At 45.5% G+C, this 24,723-nt stretch overlaps 1 protein-coding gene across 1 annotated transcript in view; it reads left to right on the top strand.

Moving 5' to 3' along the window:
• Anxa13 (annexin A13) overlaps positions 1-15,327 on the top strand; it is a gene marked incomplete in the record, with an annotated part of 47,811 nt that extends 32,484 nt beyond the window's left edge. Inside the window, 6 exon segments of the mRNA NM_027211.2 lie at positions 535-629; positions 3,929-4,099; positions 7,846-7,879; positions 7,984-8,066; positions 11,756-11,866; positions 14,798-15,327. Coding sequence (NP_081487.1) covers positions 535-629; positions 3,929-4,099; positions 7,846-7,879; positions 7,984-8,066; positions 11,756-11,866; positions 14,798-14,917 — 614 coding nt within the window.
• Positions 15,328-24,723: the final 9,396 nt, after the last annotated feature.

The following is a 24,723-nucleotide window of genomic DNA, read 5'->3' as shown; positions in this document are numbered from 1 at the left end:
TGCATATGAATAGAATCATGCAATACGTGTTCTTTTGTGATTGGCTCTTTTCACTTAGTATACCATTTCTAAGGTTCATTCATATTTTTCTGTACTCTAGCTGTTCTTGTGACCCACAAGAGGATAATTGTATGGATATTTATATTTCGATTAGCCATTTGCCTCCTGGTGGTCTTTGGGATATTTCTACCATTGACTGATTTTGGCCAATATTTCTTTGAACATTCATGCTCAGGTCTCATGCTGATTTCTTTACTCCCCTAGGAATTAAGTTAGGGACCCTGCCTGCCATAGGCATTTCGCTATGAGTGACTCTCACTGCCCCTCACACAAGGTGAGGTCTCCATAGATACTTGTCTGGAGTGACAAGAACATGGTTTTCAGCAGAAAACAGTAAGCACTAAGTCCTTCTAGTTCTATTCTAGCCTCTGACGCCTTTTAACCCAGAGATGTGGCTTCTCCAGACCTGAATTACAATAACCTCCATATCTTTTCTTGATCACTGTGACTCTGTTTCTGTCTCCTGAACTTCAGGAACGGATGAAGCAGCCATCATTGAAGTCTTATCCAGCAGGACATCGGAGGAGAGGCAACAGATAAAGCAGAAGTACAAGGAGAAGTATGGCAAGGTAGGCGGGGATGTGCCAGCCTCAGCCTCTGTTACACATCCCGGGAGGGAGAACACAGTTAAAGTCAGAGCACAGTCTGAGGAAAGGGCATTTGGAACTTCTAATTGACTAGACAAAAGATTAATGTTGCTATGTCAACTTAACGCTGATATGTCAGTACTCCTAAACTCATTGGTTTTTTTAAAATCGATTTCATTTTTCTACTCCAGTTGCTCATTTTTCATTCATTTTGGACTAATTATGCATGATAACTTATAGATGGGACAGTGATTTGAAAACCGATTTCCACAAATGGGGCTTTGTATAGAAATTTTTGTGTATTCAGCTATCTGCAAGGTCCATATTTCTTTATAAATCGTTTGTACAGAAAACTTTTTTTAAATTATTGCTTTTAGTTTTTGAGATGATAATATAATTTCATCATTCCCCTTTCCTTCCTCCCCTCCAAGCCCTTTTATATAACTCAGTGCTCTCTTTCCAACTCATGGCCTCTTTTTTCATTGTTGTCACACACACACACACACACACACACACACACACACTATATATATATATATATATATATATATATATATATATACACATAAATATTATATTACATTTCTGAATATGCTACTAAATATATTGCTAAATATTCTCTATTTTTAAATATTACTAACCACATAATGTGACTGTTGAGTCTATATAATGTTACTCTGTCTATGCATGATTTCAGGGCTAACTATTTGGTATTGGATAACCAGTTGGTGTGCTCTTCCCTGAGGAAGAGTGTTTCCCCCACTCCCAGCCTTCACTGGGTTCCTGTGGAGCTGAGACTTACTTGAATTTAGAACTCAATTGAACTTAGAACCTCCCTCATGCTAAGCCTACAAAACTGCCTATGGCGCCTCGGTGTGGCTATTCCCAGAGCTGCGCTGACGTGTGGACTTAGGGATGGTTGTTTCTAAGCCTCTCTACCACTGGGCTATGTCCCGCCCCCTTTTGATTTTTATTTTGGAAAAGAATCTCCATGATTTTCCCAGACAGACTTTGAACTTGAGATCCTCCTGCCTCAGTCCCCAGTAGTGGGGGGATCATAACCCCGAGACACTGGAATGATTACACAAAATGAAAATCGTCATGGTAAATTCTCATTCCTATCGATAAAGGTTTCAGAGTAGTTTCTTCAGGCTTTGGTCTCCTCAGAGACAGAATGACAAGGGTCACTTACTGTTTTTCTTGGGTTTCAAACCGAATAATTCCAGCACAAACCAGTAAATAGAAATTATGACAGATTATTTCAGTTTTACAGACAGGAAAGGCAGAGCACATATGGTCAAATATTTATATGTTAAAGTAATGTATTTAGTGGGCTTTTAAAGAACTATTTCTTTCACAATTTAACACATATATCTTGATTATAACCAACCTAACTTCTACTCCTGCTAAGTATCACACACACCTCCTCCTCCATATTGAAGTTTTGTTAAAAAGAAAAGAAAGGACATAAAACAGGACCCATGCCCAAGTCTACAGTAGCCAAGTCAACTTCTATTCCCAGAAGACCAGGGCCACAAGGGGCCTGTTTACTTATAAAACAAATGGTCAATGGCTGTGATGTTGCAGTGGTGAGTCTGTGTGTGCATCTCTTTGTCTGTGTGTGTGTTATGTATGTGTGTGTTATGCATGTGTGTGCTATGTATGTGTGTGCTATGTGTATGTGTGTTATATGTGTGTATGTGTGTTATGTATGTGTGTGTTATTTGTGTGTGCATGTTACATATATGTGCTATGTGTGTGCACATTGTGTGTGTGTGTTATGTGTGTGTGCACATGTGAGTGCACTTGTGTGCATGCTTATGTGTCATAATAACCAGGCAAAAAAGTGCGTCTCCGGTTTTCCTGCATAGGGTTGAACAGTGGAATTCTCATCTGTTTCTACATGCATAACTCCAACTGAGCATCCCCCAACTTATGTCTATTTCTAGCTCAACAAAATCGAAAAGTCAGACACAGATGTCTTAAACGCTTGTCCAGAACAAAAGTAAATATGGGCCTAGGGACTCTGCTGAAAAAGAGAGAACTTTCTAGCACAAAGCTCGGGAGACTTTCCTGTGCCAAGTGTTTGCTGATCTCCTGGGAGCTAAGACCAGGGTGCTAAAAGAAAAAGAAAAAAAAAAAAGAAAAGAAAAGAAAAGAAAAGAAAAAAGAAAACACCCTGAAAACCTAGAGGAGCTGAAATAAACATCCCAGAGCCCACATATGAACCGAGCTCGAGACTGGCCATACCAAGGCACCACAGGTAGTTGTTAGAGAAGCCAGGACAAGAGTCCAGGTTTCTTGACGCTGCTTCTTGGGCTCAGGAACACATAAAAACTCCAGATTTGCTTTCGTGGTCATAGATCAAAAGACTGAGAGGATTGACTGCATTTCTAAACAATACCTGAATTTTTTTCAATGACCTGAAAAAATTTTTTTTCAAATGTTTCCATGCACCCACCCATGCTGGATAGTTTTGAGAAAGGGATTTGATGTGAGATGAAGTGCCCTGAGCTTGAGAGACAAAGGCAGGAAGACATCACACGCCCTTTGACTCAGCAGATCCCCTTATGTAAAATCTTCTGCTTTCCCCCCTACCCTCTGTCCCAAACCCAGAGCTCAGAGATCTATCAGAGAAACAGTTGGCTGCTTTTTTCTCAGAAAATTCTTTTTAGGATGGAATAATAATATTCTTGCATATCATATATTACCATGAGTATTTTTTGAGCATTGAATGTGGGCACTATGCAGAGGTTTTCATGGATTCTCATTCCCTATGCAGCCCTATGACATAAATAAGTCTTGCTGTCCTCCCGTACAGAAACGCTGACCTTCCGTGGAAAGTGCCGAGCCTTTTCTAGCTGAATGTCTGGTGACAAATTCTTCATTTTCTGAGACTTACTAGGTGGAGATAACGCGATTCATCTGCCTGTCAGCGTTGCAGGGCTGTGATGAGCTTCAGCAGGAAAAAAAAAAAAAAAAAAAAAAAAAGCTCTCTGAACTCTAAACTGTTCTGTAAATGTTCTAGCTTTTTATATTCATGGGGGGGGGGGGGGCTCCATCCCTGAGCGAGATGCCTCTCAGCCAGACTTAGGGGTAGGGGAGAAACGAACAGGCAATTATGGTGACCACTGTCCTCAGAATCAATCGACTCCTGCTCAGACCATCCCTATGCATGTCTAGGGCAGGTATCCCGTCCCTGAAACTCACGTAGCGATGTAGGCAGACACCCACTCCTCTCCCCGAGACTCTCCCAGCCAACTGCTCTGTGCTTCCTGCAGGACTTAGAGGAGGTGCTTAACAGTGAACTGAGTGGAAACTTCAAGAAGACAGCTTTGGCCCTTCTGGATCGGCCCAATGAGTACGCCGCACGGCAGCTGCAGAAAGCTATGAAGGGCGTAGGCACCGACGAGGCCATGCTCATAGAGATCCTATGCACACGAAGCAACAAGGTTAGTCTAGCTTGAGCCCCTGGTCCCAGCTCCTGGGGGACAGGTTATTTATGCATCACACGTGGCTGAGCCCTGCCGGTGCATCAGACGTGGCTGAGCCGTGCCGGAGGAAGCTAATGCCCTACATGGTAACCACGAGTGGACAAGATTCTGGGCAGAAACGTACCTGCTAAGCTTATGCAGGAAGAACAACTCTTCGGAATCCTCTAGAGGTCTCTACGTTGCTGCCCCTGGCTTGGTGGAAGAGCTATGCCAATCCAGGTTTTGTTTTTCTAATGGATGCACTTGTCACACAGAAGGCAGAACTCTGTTGTATCTGCTCTCAGTCTGACTTCATAGGCCCTCTGCTGTGAAAATCAATAAGTAGCCAAGTATGTTTGCAGTCACTGCCTTGTACATGGCCGTTACCTAGCATAGAGCAGAATGTTTCAATAATGGCCCAGGTGTGTGGAACCAAGGATTCCAGTGAGCAGCCTCTGAGGGACTAGCATCTCCCTGGCAATTTTGTAACAGTAGTTTTTTGTTGATTTATTTGGGGGTGGGGGAGGTTGGAGCTTGGGGTTTTCAATGTTGCTGTTTGGCTTATTCTCTTTTTTTCTTTTTCCTTTTTCTGTTTCCTTTTCTTTTTTGAGACAGAGGCTCGTGTAACCAAGACTGGCTTTAAATTCATTGGGTAGCTAAGGATGACCTTGAACTCCTAATCCCCCTGCCTCCATCTCTGAGTATGAAGATTACAGGCATGCACCACCAAACTCAGTTTTATGTGGTACTAGAGATCAAGCTGAGGGCTTCTCCCAAGTTAGGCAAGCACTCTACCAACTGAGCCATACCCCCAACCCTGATCCTGCGTCAGCAGATCTCCCCAGGTATCCCTTGAGAGTACACTGCCCTTTTGGCAGTTGTTCCGGTGGGGGCATAGCCAACTTGTCTATGGTTCCCCAAGCCAGGAAAGTTGAGAGTAAAGTCCACAAATCATTTCTAGAGATCCCCAGCCTTCTCCACAACCACCAGAGTGGGAGGCACAGTCAAGAAAGTGCTAGAAATGCTCCACATTCTGAGGCTCCCAGGAGGAGGCCCTGCCTCCATGCTCCATGTAATGTTGTGACCCCCTAAAGCTGGCCACCGGCTTCCTCTGCTGGACTGAAACGTAGACTCAGTCAAGTCCCCACAGCACCACTAGGAACCAAGCCATGACAGCAATCTCTAGTCCTTTGAATCTCTGGGATTAATAAGGCTTTCCCATTTCTTTTTCCTTTTTCAGTGCTGGGTGTAGCATGTAGTTTTATCTACCCCACTTTATGATCCTGGGCAGGCCACGCTTCCAGCCACCCACTCAGGGAATCTTTGGATCCTCGGGTGAAAGATGCGTACGCACACACACACACATATTAGCCTATCTTTAAGATGCCTTATTGGCTCAGTGGCTGGGCACTTCTAAGCCTCCCGCAGCTAGAATGCCCTTCCCTTCGGTACTCCTGGATAAACACCTTCCAACTCTACCTTTAGCTTTGCTGTCCTGATATCTTCTGTGATGCCCATTGCTCTTTGCTACCCAGGATGCTTCCGGGTTGCCCTTCCGAGGACCATTTTCCCTTTCTCCCTACATCTTGGATGATCTCTCCTGCAGCTCTGAGTCTGTTCCATCTCTCTCCCCCAAGTATGGGGTCTCCTTCCAGTCCTCTCTGTGTCCTGCCCTGTGCCCAGCCATTGGCTGCTGGCATCTTTATCGATAGATCGAAAACCAGTTGGGGATAAGGACCTTCAGCAGATTCCCGACTAAATCAAGGCATCAGAACTACTCCCCTACAGCTGGGAATTGAACTCAAAGCCTACATCTACCAGGCAAATGCCCTACCAATGAGCTTAATGCCCAGCCTCTAAGCCTTCCATCTCCAGGAGATAGAGTAGAAGCTCAGAAGAGGAGTAGCACAAACCCCACCTGATGTCACTTCATATTCTTCATGCATGCCCACCCTTCCCAGAGATGCCAAGGTCCCTGCAATGGAGGATTCGATGTCAAGAGCAAGCAATACTTGCTTTTGCGACCCATTGCTTTCCTTATTCTTTTCTTAATCTTAGCAGGGCTCCTTTAAGATCTAAGCCACCAGCAAAGCTTTTCTTTCAAACAAATAGACTTGGTGGCTTAAAAAGAAAAATACACACAAAGTGAAGGTGGGGGGCCGGGTTCAGACAGATCCCAGGGGTAGGTGGAGAAAACAAAGGGGGGGGAGCTGCAAAAACAAAGGTGGTGAGCAGCTCCTACCACCTAGTTTGCCTTCCCTCCCCCATCACAGCCCACATCTGCCCACTTGGTGCCCTCCCCACACCTGGCCCTCTCTTTCTTTTTAACTCACTTAAGAGCAGGGGAAATGCCAGTTTTTAATCACTGCTGGCTCAAGCAAAAGTTGAGACGACTCAGAGGTGGGCGACTTGACACAGAGGGTGTAAAACAATTCCTGACAGGACACATTCTAGAGGGAGACTTGGCCTGCTGACCTAGAGAGTTGTTTACAGCACAGGCAAACTGGAAACCACCTAAGCAGCCACCCAGAGGAGCCTAGATAAATCAACTGTGGCTTACGAAGAATAGGATACTGTCTATCCCTTCCAAAAAACACATCCATGATCTGTCAGAGGATAGCTCGGGTCGCCAAGACAACATAGAGTTAAAAATAAGCCACAGAACAATAAGCACCATTTCCCACTGCCTAAAGGTCTGATGCAGACAACAGTTCTAGAAGTCCTGTTGCTAAGATTCCTTTCCTAGGGGAGATATAACAATGTCTTCCCCTAAGGCCCCAATGACAAACCACGTACAGTTCCACAAAACTCACTCTGGGGAAACCACTGAATTACTAGGCTTACTTATAGATCAGTTGGTGAGGGGCTACAGACATGAATGTGGGTGGCCTTAAAGCATCCTCATTGGAAGGTCTGCACCCAGCATAGATGTCCACTCCCCCATGGCTCCATAGATGCAGCTCCCTTCCCTAGTCCCCCTCAGCTTATATACCTCTAGCCTCTCCTTGATATTACCGTTACAGTTAGGGCAGAATTACCTATAACTAGTTGGGAGGAGTAGCTGTATATTTAGGTAAGGATCCTAGGACCCTCTACACTCCCATAAGAGAAGGTCAATAGTCAACAAACTCAGCGGAGATGATCTTTTGCAAGCGGACATAGCCGAACTTACAAAGATGGTTGATGCTTGGCTTGGAGGATAGTACACTAGGCATATATACAAGTATTCAGGACAGTGTTAGACAGCAAGGAGACACACACTGAACTTTAACCTTGGTTGTATGGGTGGGGATAAGGGAATGAGACTGGGTTAAGAGACGGATAAAAGTAGTAGCTATTAGTTTAGCCATAATTCATCTACCTTCCTATTTTCTTATTGACACATCATCGTGGTAGCTATGTCTGGGCTAAGGTGCGATTTTTTTGATACATATAGACAAAGTGTTATGGTCAAGTTTGAGTTGACCAGTGGTTCCATCACCTTAAATATTTACTATGCCTTTATGGTGAGAACACTCAAAATTCTCTCTTCTAGCCATGCTGGAATATACAATAAATTCTTATTAACTGTTCTACTGTGTAGACTAGAACTCTTTATGCCTATCTCACTGTGTATTGGTTACCTTTCTGTGGCTGTGAAAAGATACCATGACCAAGGGCTACTCATAGCAGGAAGAGGATACAGTGGCCCCCAGCATAGACACTAATGGTTTCAATCATCCTAGGAAATTGTCGCCATCAAAGAAGCTTACCAAAGGCGTAAGTAGCTTTTATTCTGGCTTTGGGTTGAGTATGTTTCTTTTGAAATACCACTGGGGACTCAGTCATCCCCTTTCCCCTTTCCTTTTTTTCTTCCTCAAAAGTATTTGGCAGGAGCCTTGAATCTGATGTCAAAGAAGACACAAGTGGAAACCTGAGAAAGATTCTGGTGTCCCTGTTACAGGTGAGAATAAGCAGGCTTGCCTATTTCATGATCTCGGGAAGGAACGCTTTGGGCATGTGCTATTGTTACACACACACACACACACACACACACACACACACACACACACACACACACACATCCATTATCCCTCCATTTCCTCACTTTACAGATGACAAAACAGCAGCTAAAGAAATGGCATTGCTGGAGTCAACATAGTCAACTCCCAGCAGTGAGAGTCCCCTCTTGAGTAGGGGGATGACTATCCCGCCTTGCGATGCAAGAGGCAGGACTGGCACCCTTAAGGTCCTGGCACTCAATCTGGCACCTTTTCTAAAGGAAGCTGAGGCTAACAGCAACCCGTGCAGTAATGCCTGGAATTTGTTTGTCTCTTCAGCTCATTGGCAAAGACATGGAAGAAACCATTGAAGAAGAGACATCGGGAGACTTGAAGAAGGCCTATTTAACTATAGGTAAAGGAAAATTAGGAGAGTGCTGTCCCAGAGTGGGCTCCTTGGAACCTTTCAGAGAGATGGGGGTGGGGCGGGGTGGTCTTTTGACTTGAGTCACTTTGGAAGCACCACATATGAGCAGCCCTGGGCACGGCAGAAGGTGGATGTGATGTAGTTTTTGTTCTCTGGGGGAGCTCTGAAGGTGGGAGTGTCCCAAGTGAAGCAGGGAGGCACGGCTCTGCACTGTTAATGACTGTACTTACACCAACCAGTCACTGGACACAGGCTGTGCCCCAGGACCATCTGCAACACAGTGCAGCCAGCTCTCTCACTTGGAAGGTGACTTCTGAGAAGAGACCTAGCTGTTTGTGATTGTACCAAGAGTACAGGTCCCTTAGAGCATCTGACCAAGGCCTAAGCCTATTATCCCAGCTCAGCGAGCAGTTTGCAGCTTACATGACACACACTGAAAAGTGCCCACAGTTAGGACCTATGAGCAAGTTTCTGCAGCATGCCTAACATGGCCAGAGGGTTTCCTCTTCCCACTGGATTCCCTTCAGTGTTCTCAAAGAATGAGGTCTGTTTAGAACCAGAGGGGAGGGAGGCTAGATCTTGGCCATGGCCAAGCCAACCCCAGCACCTTTTCTTCAGATGTTGCCCAAAGACAGGAAATAGCAGAGAGATGGGCACGAGTCCATGTCTGGCATGCCCCTTTTTCCCTTTTGCAAGTCTATGGAATGAAGACATTGTCCATTGTCCGCTTTGCTGTGGTAGGGAGTTCAGGGAACCATCGCAAATGGCACAGGAATGGAGGGACATGTCCCCTCGAAAGAAAAAGACCCAAACAAGCAGCTCTGGAACCTAAACTATGTGCTTCTGCTGCCAAAGCCCTTTGTGGGGTTCGGAGGATGCTTTGTCCTCGCTGTTTTATTTTAAACAATGCCAGCAGTTGACCTTTTCTCGTCTATGCTCATTTCACATTCAAATTAGCAAACATCGATTTGACGTACAGAACTCTAAATGTTACCCACACTACCCATGCCCCACACGGAACACACATGAGCCCTGTGTGGACAGCTGTCCTCCAGGCTTCATGAAGGACCTATCCACTGACTTGTTGTTCTGAGAGTCCAGACCTTTTCCTGTACTGTGACACGAGGACCAGGAAGACCTCAGAGCACAATCAGAGAACACCAGTGCTACCATTCAATGACAGTGTTTTCCTAGTACCTGCCTAGCCCAGAGTTGTGTTCAGTGTAGGATCAGAGGCATGAAAGACACAGGTCTTTCTCATAAGGAGCTGAATGTCAACAAAGAACACACACACACACCAATATATTAAGCAACAGTGAAGACAGAAAACAGACATATGATTAGGAGAAGGGACAAGCCAGGCTCTGGAGTTTGGAGCCGTGAAACACAGGAGCCAATTAGACTCACAGTTTCAATGGTAAAGTGCTTAGAAAAGACTCTGAGAGTCAACCTCACAAAGAAATGGCTTCATGGCTGTGTTTCCTAGATATCCCCAACCCTACTCCACTTACCTCATAAAGACATCACCTCACCCCTCAGATCTATAGGGGCTGAGGTCACATGATCACCACCATGAGCATTTCTTCAATGGAGCCCATGAACCATCTTGCCTCAAAAGCTTTTCCTGGACCTAGCCCAGGTTTACCACAAAGAAACCAGAAGTGGGACAGAGCCTGGATAGCCACCATTGCAAGCTCCCTGTGATGGTCTTATGCTTAGTAAAGTTTGCGAAGCCCCACTCCTTGAAGGCAAGAAGATCAGGGGATGGTGATAAGCCATAGCTGCCACAGTGTCCACTCAGCGTGAACAGATATCCCCTAGCTATCCTGGCCCAACCTTCTGAGGGATCCCTGCTACTTGCTACTGAAAGGGAGCTGGCCTTTGGACATCCATCAGTGCTGTGTGTCATAGGAAAACTTTGTGGAAGCCAGAAGGTCATACAGCCTGAGGACCACAATGAGTCTCAACTACACACTTGCTATGATAGCATGGGGTTTCCTACCCACCTCAAACCAGGAGTTTGGGGATAGAGAGATGACACACCTGACCCTCGACTGACAAATAGTGGCTGTATGGCCTGAAAAAAAAAAGGGGGAGACTGGCTCCTGACCTGGGTTCTGCTCCTCTTCCGTGCTCAGAAACATCAGCCACACAGACAGTGACCTTGGAAATGAAAGCCCTGCTCTGGTAGAGATGAAGGTTCCCGTCACACACTTAAGTTGAATTTATTACTATTGCTAACACTGAAAAACTGTTGTAATTCTAGCACTGTAACTCTTGTCTGAGGCAGGGGGATTGGTTGAGTTTGAGGCTAGCCTGGGCTATGGAATAAACCCCTATCTCAAATAAAACCCAAATTAAAAAAAGTAATATCAGTAGGCTTTCTAGGAAACAGTCAACAACCTAACAAGTAAATGGTTCATTCCTTTTCAGCATTTATAGAGTGAATGCCTATGAGCCTGGAAGAAGCGGCTGGGAGTGCTGACTTTCCTCAGTGTGGGGGAAACCCAGTTGTCTACCCAGTTGCCAGGTTGATGAGCACACACCAAACTTCGTCAGCTTGTAAACAGAGCAAAGACAGCAGGCAAAGGGAGGGCCAGAAAGTAGTTCATAGCAACAACACAGAGAAGGGATCTTTATCAGTAGGGTCAAGCATCTTTGTCCCATATACAAGATGAAGGATGCTGGGGACCTGCAGATGGTAATGCAGAAGGTATCCAAACAAATGTAGCAAGGAAAACAAAGGGTGTAGAGGTTGCAGAACACAAGAAAGCAGGGTGTGGTCCAGCTGAGCAAACCTCCATATGAGGTTCTATTATGGAAGACTACTGGCCAAGCAGTGTTCCCATGGAGCCCTGCTCTAGCCCTGGAGGTTCCACTGGGTAGCATCATCTATGCCCATGAGTGAGACTCCATACCTCTACAATATGACAATATGAGCGCAAGGAGGACCCACACTCCTCCCCCAGGCCTTGTAGAGAATACAGGCTATTCTCATTCTGCAGTGGTTTCAACTCAGCTCTGGTTGGAGAGGCATACTATACTGACCCAGAGAACCTTCTAGATCTCATTTCACAACAGTTAAAAAGTCAGATCCTTCCAAACCTCTGCCTGTCAAGTCCAGAAGTCCCACAAGTAGCTGGGACATGCTGTGCCTGTGCAGGTTCCCTGTGTTGTCCCACAAACTATGAGAACATTTCACATCCTCCTTTTCCCTCCCTCCTAGTGAGATGTGCCCAGGACCTTGAGGGCTATTTTGCTGACCTACTATACAAGGCCATGAAGGGTATGGGGACAGATGAGGAGACATTAATTCGCATCATTGTGACCAGAGCAGAGGTAAGAAACACTTGACTCTAAAAAAGGGGACTCCAACATCTTTTCCTCCCACTGATGTCATTGGTTACTGTTGTTGTCGTTGGACTATTTCTCAAAACCCCGTAAGACAAAGACAGCCCTTCCCTTCCCAGAATATGCAGACCACATTGGACTCTACTTCAGCCTTCTCCTTGTCTTTTATTAAGATACAATACTGAGAGCTGCTTCTATTCTTGTCATCGGTGGCTCCAGAGAGCTGGTGGCGCAGTAAAGAGGAACTGCTGGAGCTGTTCCGAGGTAGCACAGCTACACCCAGCTCTATTTTAAGGAAAACAATCCAGAGCCTTGGAAAGGGGTCACCCCGCAGCAAGCAGAGATAGGACACAAGTGACTTCCTCACTCTCTTTATCTAACGGAGCACACCTTACAAGGATGAGTTTTTTTCAGAATAACAAAACAAACAAACAAACAAAAAAAAATCAACCCCACCCCCCAACTAAAATTTCAACAAAACAGTTTCTTGGCTTCTTTTTTTCCAATCCAGACCCTCTCAAAGAGCTATTTTAGACACTTATTTTTTTTCAAATTACTATCTTTCCTCACCCAAACTTAACAGCACAGAGAATACTGAATATCTGCTTATGAGCTCCAATGCAAATACTAGTACTTCATATATAAAAAGACTGGGGCTTCTTTTGCTCCCTAAGGAGCAGTCTGCACCCCCTCTCAGAGAAGAATGTGAGTCTTGGAAAGAGAAGGGCCGGAGTAGGCAGAAACTTGGAAGCAGCCAGCAAGCAAGTGTCACAGAGAGCGCCTGGGGCTGTCAGGCCTTGGTGAGCAGAAGTGAGGTGAAGGGGAAGTGGCAGGCTTGTCCCCGCTGCTGTGGCAGAAGCCTTGGCGAAATGAAAGGAGTCAAGCAGCTGAAAACCACAGACATCTTTTTTAAAAAGTGTTCAGTGGAGAGGGAGCGGTACCAACCCAAATTCTGACCCATGCCTTTCGACAAGCGCTTAACAGCTGACGTTGTTCTTAAATATAGCTTCACAGCAGCAAGGCAGTTCTTTCGTTTTTTTATTTCTGTGCCTGGAATTTCTCCCCCTCCTCCATGCCCCCCTTATTCATGTGAGCAGCTTCTTTGCTATTCTGCTAGAGTTTGCTTTCTCTCCTCAGTTCTGAGTCTCTCTCCCTCCCTTCAGGTGCTCTGCCTTCTTTGTCTCTCCAGCTCTCAGCCACTCAGCCCCTGCTGAAGTTCCAGGGAACTCTTGAGAGCAGCAGAGTTCTATAGACCCTGTGAGAGATTGGGTCCCATCAGATGGGTTGTCAGCATTCCATGTTCAATTCCATCTCCAAACGGACCACATGTGAGTGTGGGTCATCTCCATATGTGGTCAGTCTCTCTGAACCGCTTTGGGCCCAGCACATATATGTTTAGGGGATCCTCTAATCTTCCACTTGGACTAGAAAAAAATGCCAGCTGCTCCATCCTGCCCCTCCCCCAGGGCTGGGCATCCAGCCAGCCAGAGGACGCCCAGCAGGGCAGCATCTGTCCTCCAGTAGTCTCTTGATGGAGAGCAGTATCCACAGCAAACAACTCCTTACTCCCTGACCCTCTCCTACCTTTCGCTCTTCTCTTTCTCAGTACAACCACACACAGGAGAAGGGGAGCCTGATGCTTCTCTATGGTTTCTAGGCCTGCTGTGCAAGGCAGAGCTCAAACCAAAACCAAAATCAAAACCAAACAGAAAACTAAACTTTGTTTCTCTATAAGACTTGTTTTGTCCAGTCTGGAAGGTTTTTTTTTGTTTTGTTTTGTTTTTGTTTTTTTTTTTTTTGTTTTTTTTTTTCTGGTGTAGCTCTCCTCTTTGCAGCTGAAAGAGGCTGAAGCAGGACAATGTTTTGTCTGTTTTCCTCCCCATGTCCCTTCTGCCCCGAGTTCTTAAGCTTTCTATGAATTAGACTCAGAAGAAGTCCTACAAATGGTGATCAGTTTGAAATGTGATAACTGGAACCATTATTCCTCCTGATGTGGTACAAGGAAGAAATCATTTCTTTTTAATATATATATAATTTAATGTGTGTGGGTGTTTTGCCTGTATATCAATCCATGCAACATGTATGCTTGATGCCCAGGAAGAGGGCATTGGATTCCTTGGGTGTCTATCTGGAACTGCAGATACAGTTATGAGCTGCCATGTGGGTGCTGAAAATCAAACTGGGTCTTCTGGAAGAGCAGTCAGTGTTCTTAATGGCTGAGCCAGCTCCCTGGCCCCCCGGCTCCCCAGCTCCCCAGCCCCCCATGCTTAATTTTAAACCTCTGGAAAATCATCTTACCTTCTACCAAACACTGTCAAACTATGATTTGGAAAACCACCTACCTGTTTGTATATAGCTCTGTGGCCCAGAATGACTCCTTTTCAAACACCTATAAGACATTCAAAAGAAAAATGTTTTGTAACAATGAAAATATATGCAGTTTAGGAGGCTCAGAGGTTAAGAGCCCTGGCTGTTCTTCCAAAGGACCCAGATTTAATTCTCAGCACCCACATGGCAGCTTACAAATCTCTGTAACTCCAGTTCCAGGGGATCTGACACCCTCACACACATGTGCAAGCAGTCAAAACACTAGTATACACAAAATAAAAATAAATAAGCCATTTTTTAAAACTTTAAAAAGTATGCAGTTTAAATTTTAGCTCCCATAAATAAAATTTGAATGGAATATGTGCATGAGTAAGTGTATACATACACACATAAAGAAACACATATTTTTAGGGAGCTAAAGTAGGCTTTCTTTTTCTTATCCTCCAAATGTAAATATAATGCCAGCCTAGCTCCTGATGGCTGTTTAAAGATATAATTAATGAGTATGGTGGCGTAGGAGAGTGTTTGCCATTTACAACGCACGTACCATGGATGCTGTCACCTACGTAGTTGTCGTCATCCTTCCCACAGGTGGACCTGCAGGGGATAAAGGCCAAGTTCCAGGAGAAGTATCAGAAGTCTCTCTCTGACATGGTTCACTCAGATACCTCTGGGGACTTCCGGAAACTGCTGGTAGCTCTCTTGCACTGATCCAAGCCTGAGGAGAAACCCCCATAGCAGGATTCTTCCTCGGAACAAATCAAATTTGGAAATGGGTGAAAACCCTTCACCCCCTGGATTGTTTATTCATGGATTTAAAAGGAGCCCCAAGGCTAAATTGTCGAAGTCGGGAGCAGCCTCCTCCAAGGGCTTGAACAGTTCACCTTGAATGCTGGCTTAGCAGGAACCTGAACTGCCTGCCTTCCAGTCTCCCTTTAGCATTTGAAGCGAATGCTTTCTAAGCACAAATGGAATCAGCAGTTGGTGGGGGGAAGAACCCGAACATTTATAATAAAATGTTTAGAAAATTATATGCCTCCCAGATGTACAGAGCCAAAGCAGAGGTTAAATGGCTAATGCGGCGTAAAGACAAGATTAAACGGTTTGCTCATTTCCCCTTCTGTGTGCTCAGTTTCAAAGCCTTTCTGTTAATTACAGTTATGGTTTATGCCTCCATCAGCGGCTTTGCCAAATTGGCTTGATGAACTTGGGTTCTTGCCTGGGAAGTAGAGACCTTGTGAAATCCAAATGAACTGGGAGATTGCGAACATTTATTAACAATCACCGAGGATGGCAGTCAAGACCTGCATCGAGAAAAGAGACAGCCTTCCTATGTGAAATGCAATGAGATGTAAAACTCACTAACTGTGCCTTGTTCTATTGAGTTTTCTTGTTTCTCTACACATGTGGCTTGCCTGAGTCTTCCGATTTTTACATACAGTTAGGCTAAGCACAGTGCCAATGGGATTACCGTCAATGCCCTGTCTCTCAGGTGTATTGATTCTGCAATAATAAAATCTCTGGTCTTGTAGTCACATGGAGTCATTCAGAGACTATCAAGTTAACTTGGACACCTCAGGCAAGCCACCATAACTATTCTGTCCTAGATGAGATCTGCACCTGGCACTGCTGAGTACCACAGTTTTATACTGAATTCATAACCCTACAAGGTTCATGTGACCTCTGATGATGAGTAGAAGATATTAAGTAACCTGACTAAAATCCATTTGTAAGCAACACAGTAAGGATTCCTCTCACAAGCTGGATGGCTGACCAGGTTTCTCAGAAATGTGGCTTGCAGGATGTGTGTGAGAATGAGTCAGTAGTCATTCGTTGCTTCTTCTTCCGTTTACTATGGTGGGCTCCACTGACACAAAAGTCACCAGAATGTGGGCTGCTTCTAATGTAGTATCTTTCCAAGCCAGTCTTGAAATGAGATGTCTCCATCAGTGCGTGGAACGTTGTCAGTACACTAAAGAGTCAAAGTGCAGAGAATGCATGTCTACAGAGTGCTCAGATGTAAACGGGTTATCTGTATCACACCTCCTCCCATCGGGGCTCAGGGAACATCCCAGACAGGGAGAAGGAAAGACTAAAGGCCACTGTGGCAGAACAGCGTCTTCCAAACGTGGCATAACATTGAGCTCATGAGCTCGTAGCAGTTACGGTTGCCTGTGTAAGATCCACACGTGATCAAGGCAGTCAGCTCTCCAGCACAGGTAGGGTAGAAGCGCAGGAGGCCCATCCCTAGCGAGGAACTACTGACATCTTCTTCAGGGCTGTGGCCCCTAGTAGGTTGAGAGGCCAAGAAACAGTAATGGACAAATGATTTGAGACATGGGCATTATGGAGAGGACAGGCTAGCAAGGCTATATCGCTCAGTTTATATTTTGACCCCAGGAGCAATGGATGTTCTCCCAAGGTAGGGCTCTATGTTTTGAACACTGGCGGTCATTCGTGATAGCTACATGAACAAAGAACATGATCATGTGTAGATCTTTGGGAATCATTTGGATAGTATTATAGCAAATAGCCCAAATGTTCAGTGCAAGGATAGATGTCTTGCCATGGTATGTGTGAGACCCCGACTTAGAGCGTTTCTCCCTGGAAGGTGAAGCCCCTGGATGTTCCCCAAGCTTGTTTTCCCTGATCTTTAAAAATATAGCTAGAAAGAAGCTCTTTGTTCTCTATAGCCAGCAAAAAGTCTTTTTTGTTTCTATACTGTACAACCAGAGATGCCTGCCTTCCTGTGCCGAAGACATGGAGATAGACGCCGGAGAGGAGGCTGCAGCTCACTCCCCCCCCTCACCAGAAAGGAGCTGTAGCCAACTCTCCTCCCAACTCCTCCCAACTCCTCCCAACTCTCCTCCCAACTCCTCCCAACTCCTCAGCTAGCTGTTAAAAGCCCCCTACTGTCACCGCTCGGCTCACAGGGTTGAACTCCCCTGCCCTGCACGAAACCTCTTGCAGTTTGCATCAGGTGTGGTTTTCTCTCGAGATGTTGGGGTGTTGGCCAGCTCATCCCGGGACTTGAGCGGTGGCCCAGCATCGGGGGTCTTACAGTATGTCCTTTTTAGTAATTAGAAAATGGTGACCCACAAGTTATGGAGTTCTGTGAACACTGCTACATACCTAACAGTCATTGTCAAAGCTGAGCTTTTACACATAAAATGTTTTTTTTTTAAAACCAGGACCAAGTCTAGTAACATAACATATGAAATCTATGTGTCACCAAACAAAAGCAAAGCAACCCATCCTTGGGCTCTGAACTCAGCAAGGACAGGAAAACAAAAGAGTGGATTAAAAAGAGACTGGGCCAGAATTAGCCTTGTTTGAGGGGCATGATTCACAGATAGAGGAGACCTCCAAGGATTACATCAAAGCCTACTTCCAGTGTTACAAGCCAATAGCTCATTCCTCCAAGCCTATGCTATCCCAACATGCATTTCCTCCAGCAAGGCTCTGATGACACTCTGCACGGCTACTTGCCCCAGTGAGATTCTTGAGGCATTGTGGGTAAGTAATCTGGGAGTCTAGCCTGGGCAAACCAAATAGACATACACCCCAAAGAACTAAGGAGTCTCACCATCAGCTCTGGGAACATTAGCCTTGCACTGCAAATTCCTTTCAATAGCTTTGAGGGTTCCAGGTAGTCCTTCCATGCGTGCCTACCCCTCGCCCCATTTCACCCACTGTGTTTGAGAGGTGGAAACCCTACATGCTGATGTACTGTTGCTTATTGTTCCCGACTCATATTCCATGATGTCATGACAGCACCTTGAAGCAGGCTGTGATATTTACAGCATGGGAACTGGTGGATGCTGCAGATCAGGCCTTATTGCTGAGTATTTACACTTGCAGTCCCACGCATTTCAGTCTGTACACATGTGTATGCATGATACACATGTAGGCATAAAGAGAGCAGAATCCATTTGTGTTTCTGTTAAGTGCATTTATAGGATGTCTTCAGCTATGGTCAATGCCCATGGTTCTTGCTAGGATGCAAATGCTGACTCTAGAAAGCAACACAATGGGGCAAGAGAGGAGGCGGTCATAATAGCAATAGAGTAAGTAATAAGGACTGAGGGCATCCATGGTGTCCTGCCATTGCCACAAACTGTTTCCATTTCCGGTGTCAGGATTTCTTTTGACTTAGTTCAAGTCGTTGTGTGAGTACGCAGGACTCTGTAGGAACCTGAGAAGTGCAATAGGACTGTGGAACAAGATAAGTGTGGTAGGACTGCATCACAACAAAGCAGAGACACAGAAGGGAAAGTGGTCACCACAGGAGGGTTATACATGCTTGAGCCAAGAGATAAGAGAGATGCCAGGCTCGCTTACAGCAATCTGGTCACCTAGGACTTCTCATGAGAAGAAGCCTTAGTCTTTACAAGGCAGACGACCCCTTTGACCCAATCATCTTTCACATTTTAAAAATCCTAACAGGTTATAAATCCATATTACGGATCAAGACTCTCATACGTGAGGTTTGGGGAAGCACATCAACAATCAGTATAGCTGAACACATGCGCACAAACAGAGGAGCCAATGTGCAATGATACATTTCATTTGCGTGGATTAAATGAATGGTGCACTATTTTATTTGTGGACATCAGAATTTGTAACAGAAAGGATGGAGGGGTGAGTTGCTGGGTGGTCCTCAGAGTCCATCCCCATATGCCTAAGGGATTACTGACCGTAGGCTCTGAAGAGAAGGTTTCGTGGCTTCTTTGTAACAAAAGTAAAGACGTTGATATCTTTTGTTTGTAAAGTAACCAACCCCAGGAATTCAAAACCTGGTCAATCAATACTGACTCCACACAGAAGGCACAGGGAATCAGAGACATAGTACACACTGGAGAAATCAGGAAAGCTCAAACTCAGGCCAAACCCTGGACAGTTTACGCTTCTGGAGTGGACTGAGCCTCTTTCCACCAAAACAAACCCAGAGCTGGGAGGAACCATCTGTTTTGTGAGCACCTGGATGATAAGAGTTATTGATTTATGTGGAGCATCCATACGATCAGGTGCCAATCTTTGTCAGCTTCAATGAGTTTAGGGGTCACTTTGCCACTTAGTAATATTTGGTATCCAGTGTCACATTTGGATTGCTGAGAATACAGACACCTCAGGACAAAAGAGATGAGGCATTTTTAGGCTCCAAACTAGAAAACAAGTACTGATTTTGAATCATTCTTCACAGGGAGGCGTAATGTGGACCAGGGTAATATGACTCACCAACCAAATTGGACAACACTAATTATCCAAACTCCAAACCCAACCCAGTATTAATTTTTTTTTTTTACTGCCTGGAAAACAATATCAATGTTGTTGTTTTTTCAAATCCTACTGAACCAGTTGAAATTAGAACCAGTCTTTTGAAAAGGTTGGGCCAGGAAAAAGAAAAGAACCAGAAAAAGCAAAATCATTTCAACACAAGGATTGTGTTCAGTTCACATGTTTGTCAAGCACCAGTGTGAACTGAGCGCACGTGTTTCTGTCCAGAGTTCTTCTCTTTCAACCCCTTAGCCTATTTGTCAGAACAACTATTGACCTATTCTCTCTGCAAAACCTGTTGGCGGGTCCACGGTTGCCTTATGGGCTGTCAGCTTGTGGGGTGTGAGTGGGAGGTCCCCTGTCTTCTGGAGGACTGTGAACTTTGCAACAGCAGATCCTATTTGTGTCCCAACCTATTTATATCTGTGTTTTTGCTATTGTTGTTAAATAATGTCACAAATTCTTAAATAAACTGATCAACTATGAAGAGAAAAGCCTGTTTTGTTCCTGTGAAAGCCAAATTGAATATGCTAAAGAAGATGAGGGGAGGGAAGGGGAGGGGAGGGGAGGGGAGGAGAGGGGAGGGGAGGGGAGGAGGAGACAGAGATGGAGTAGAGATGATTAACATCACTGTCAGGTTGAGTAGATTGAAAATCACCTAGGAGACACCTCTAGACAAGTCTACACATGCCTGCATGAGGATTTTCAGAGACATTGTAACTAGTAAGGCAGGATCTACCCTAAATACAAACTTCAGAATTCCACAGGCTGGGGACCCAGAAAGAACAAAGCAGGCTGAGTACCAGGAGTCATCTCTCCCTACTTTCTGACTCTGTATGTAAGTGACCAGCTACCCCCACACTCCTTCCCCCATGCCTCCTCCACTGTGATAGGATAAACCCTCAAACGGTGAGCTGAATTGACACTCTCCTTCCTTCATTTCTCAGTGTTTTGGCAGAAAAGTAAGTAATACAAAGACGGACCAGCAACTGCATGCGTGCCTGTGGCTCACCCTTCAGTTAAAATTCTCAGTAAGTCACTATATGTTTCCATATCAGACCTAAGACTGTTACAGATGCTGAGTCGCTGCTGTAGGCTAAAATACACGTGATCTACCAAACAGATCACCTGTGCTAGAGGTGAAAGCTTCTGGCGTGTGCACATCTTTTCTTCCTTCTGAAACATTAATCCAACTGGGAGCACCACCCCAGCTTTTTTGGTGAAAGGGCTCATGACTCTGTCACCAGCTCATCCTCGCCCATCCTACCCCTGACTGGACTGGGAACAGAGGAGGAAGGAGAAGACCCAGAGAAGGACCTGCTTGTCTGTACTCTTATCTGTAACATGGGGATGCCCCAGAAGATCCCTACTCACGTGTTCAAGGCATAGGTGAGAACAAACTGCCTCTGGAGAAAACAGGGCAATTCTCTTGGCTAACAGCAGGTATCTTTAAAAGATAAATATTTAGTGTCCTTTTGTATGCATGTGTGTATACATGTACATCCATGTATGTGCTGGTGCACATGGGTGTAGAGGCCAGAGGATAACCTCAGCTGTTGTTCCTCAGGTACCATCTACCTTGACTTTTGGTTCATCATTTCTCTTTGGCCTTGACTTGATAGACTAGGGTCCAGCTGTAGGACTACAAGCATGCATCACTAAGGCTGGCATAAAAATGTGTGTGTGTGTGTGTGTGTGTGTGTGTGTGTGTGTGTGTGTGTGTGTGTGCGTGTGTGCGTGTGTGTGTGTGACTCTCTAGGAGTTGAACTCAGACCTTCAAGCTACAGGGCAAACACACAAGTGTATTACCAACCGAGCTCACCCACTAACCCATTTAGTGTCTTTTTGGACTTACCAAAACAGCATCAAGAACAACCACCCTGATGCTAAGTAGATGATCTTTGTGTGGGCTAAACGGCAGAAGGTAGTGGAAGCCCCCTGCAGGGGTTGACACTGTCCAGGAACCTGCACATATCTTTGTTCTTCACCACCTCAGTCCTAGTGAATGAGGATCAGCCAAAGGCTCTGTAAGACCAGAGGAAAAGGGCTAGGCAGACTGTAGATTTGGCAGTGTCATTTATTGGAAGACTTACTGACCAAAGTGTAGTCCTAGGTGACTACATCAAACCAATTTGATCCTCACAATTTGAATCAGAAAGAAAATTGTATTTAAGGTTGGACAAAAATTACGTCATCCTAGCTGGAATGCACCTGGCTTATCCTAATGCCAAAGAATCAGACGAATCCCAGGGGCCAGGGTTGGGCTGTAGAGCCCCATATACCACTCCAGCAGAATAATTTATAAATAGCTATAGTTTTCTGGGAAACTAGGCAGCAAAAAACAACTGGCACCTCTTGGGGGTGATTGTGGAAGTTCTGATACAAGATGGCTGCAGTCATGCTATGCAGAATCTATTCAGTCAGATATGCTGTTATCTACCCAAGTCATCCCACCCTCTGTATTGAGTGGCTACCCCTGAAATGGGAGTCATGAGTCAGTCCACCACAGAAGGAGGTAAATGGAAGGAGCAGATACCAGGTGAAGGCGGACCCTTGGTCTTTTCCTCTACCACTCAGACACCAGACCAGCATGGTCTTCTGCCTCTAGTTGACCCCTCCTCACAGCCAGATGCCTTTCTGCTCTGGTGCACACATCATTCCATACATCTCTCACCTCCTCACCTTATTTACTCCAAGATGAGTACAACTGTTTGGATGAGAATGTCCCCCACAGGCTCCTGTGTTTGAACAGTGTCCACAGGCAGAGATGCTGTTGGGGAGGTTATGAAACCTTTAGGGGATTCAGCCTTGCAGAAGGAAGCGCATCCTGGAGGTGGGATTGGGGGGGGGGGTATGGCCATGTTCTACTTCTTGTTCTCTCTCTCTCTCTCTCTCTCATAAATAAATTCCTTTTTCTTAGTTTGCCTTTGGTCATAGTTTGGCCATGGTTGCAGCAACAGGAAAGTAACTGACACAAATATTAGACAGCATGCCAACCCAACCTCTTCTGCATCCCGGGCTGACTTCCTAGCACTTAACTTCAACCACAACATACTCAGGGATCTACTGACTTTGCCTACCCATCCTTCCTCTGCCCCCTCCGGTCTCCCTGGTGTCGAGAACTGTAGCTGCAACACAGTAGGTACTCATAGCACACTCCTGTATTAGTGAGTAACCTGACACATTTGTTAAATAAAGGGAAAATTGATTGACTGGGCACCACAATGTACCCAAAAAAAGCAGGGAGACTTGATGCCATGCTTACAGTTATTCCATTACTCATGGTTTTCAAAACAAGACACAGGAACGTGAGTCATGAAAATCGCGTTCTGAAATAGATATTTGGAAAGGGTAAGAAGAGATTTAGTGATTTAGGAAGCTGTGTTTTGGGGGGCTCTAGGGTACCCCCCCATTATTACTGATTGCTTGCTTCTTTTGTTTGGCAGGGGGAGCCTAAGCAGGAGCATGCGGGCTCTCCATTGCTCTCCTAATTCCAGTCCAGGGAGAGCACTCAGCACTCAGCCTAAAGGTAGTTGCCTAGAGGTTTCCTTTCAACTGAGGTTACACTGCAGTTGACCTAAGACTAACAAAAATGCTGGCAAGCAGAGGAAGGAGGGATGACTTACAGAAAACAAGTTTCCAATGCAAATTCCAAGAAGAGTGAAGAAGTGTTAGCAGCCTCTTTCCAGGAGGGAGCCCTCACATTGGCCTTCATCCAGGTCAGTGGGTTCGAGAGTGTGTGAGATCTGTTAGCAACCTCAGGTAAGCAACTTTATATGGCATGTGGGTCATGTGACCACATCAGTCCCACGGATCTACAATGTTTCTGAAGGGACAGTCAATACAAGTTGACCATGTGGAAGGCACAAAGGTGAAAGTGAAGACTGGGTCTGAGTCAAACCACAGGGCCAGCAGAACACAGGCTAGCTCCTGGCTGCCAATAGCTAGCCCCCAAACCAATGTTTCATTAAGAACACCATGTGGCCTGTCATAGGTTCATGTGAGAAGAAGAAAATTAAATGGCTGATATTAAGCCTGTTAAATAAGCAAACTTGCTCGAGAAAACATGACACCTGTGAGACTCCCTGACTCCAAAGAGCTTTCCTCTTCCCTCGAGCTGCTTTGTCTTGGCCAGAGGCAACTTTCACTGCAAAACCTTTAGGGAAAGTGATGTCCCTTTCCATGAGGTTGTGACACTTAGGGGAAATTAAAGGCACACAAGCAAAGGACAGGGGAAGTTGGATCAGGTGGTCAAGCCACTTAGGTCCATAAAAAGATCCCTCTCGAGAAACGACTGTGGAAGCTATGAGTGTGTCTGCTTCTGCAAGAGCAAAAGGAGAAACTGAGGAAAGGAGACAGCAGAGGGGTGGCGTGGGAACAGTGCCTGAGGAGAGAAAGCATGACAAAACTTTGTAGGGAAATGCCAGGAAGGAAAGGTCTGTTGGGCCTCGATTAGACCATCTGGACACCTCGTGTGGTGAGCAGGAAGGAGGGAGAGTGTTCTCAAAGGCCCTCCAACTACCCCAGGGGCATCTGGGATGCAAAGTTTAGTGTTGCCTAGTTTACCTGGCCAAGGATTTCCCTTTCCCACCCCAACCAGCTCATCTGACCATGACCAGCAAAGCACAGGCCTGGAATGTTCTTTCTGGGTATAATTCACATTCTAATAATGCCTCCTGGAACCATCTTTTTTTTCTTTATCCACGGAACTTCTCTCCATGTTTTAGAAGTCATCATCTGATCTGACCTGGGGAAGGGATGATTTCCAGGTTAAAGAGCGATGGCTGACTGTATGGCCTGCCAAAAATAGGATCTTCGTTTCTCCAAGCTTACTCCATGGTCAGTGAGGATAGGATGCGGGTAGTCTTTGATCCATGACAACACATTGGGCGGAAGTACTCTGTTAGGGTCAGAGTTCTGCAATGGCAGCCTGTAGGAGAAACTGTGCGGCCACCTCTGTATAAACACTGCCCCCATCCCACCCTGCACAGCCACAAAGGCATCTCCTGCAGGAGGACCTAGTTGAGGACTTCCCGAGAGACCAAGGATTGCTGACACGGACAATGCCAGCCAATCAGGAACTTCTGTTTAGAAGATGCTTTCTTGGGATCTATGGTGTGCAGGTGGAGAGTATTAAAGGAGCTTGCAGCAGCATTCAGACAAGCTTGCTGCAGCGTTTCTCACCTGCTTCGAGAGTCTGTGTCGTTGATTCCGAGCCACCTCACCTCCAACCACCAAAA

The sequence above is a fragment of the Mus musculus genome, chromosome 15 (assembly GCF_000001635.26).
Source record: "Mus musculus strain C57BL/6J chromosome 15, GRCm38.p6 C57BL/6J".
Lineage (NCBI taxonomy): Eukaryota > Metazoa > Chordata > Mammalia > Rodentia > Muridae > Mus > Mus musculus.
Note: the sequence above shows the minus strand (reverse complement) of the source record. Positions and strands in the feature narration are given on the sequence as shown.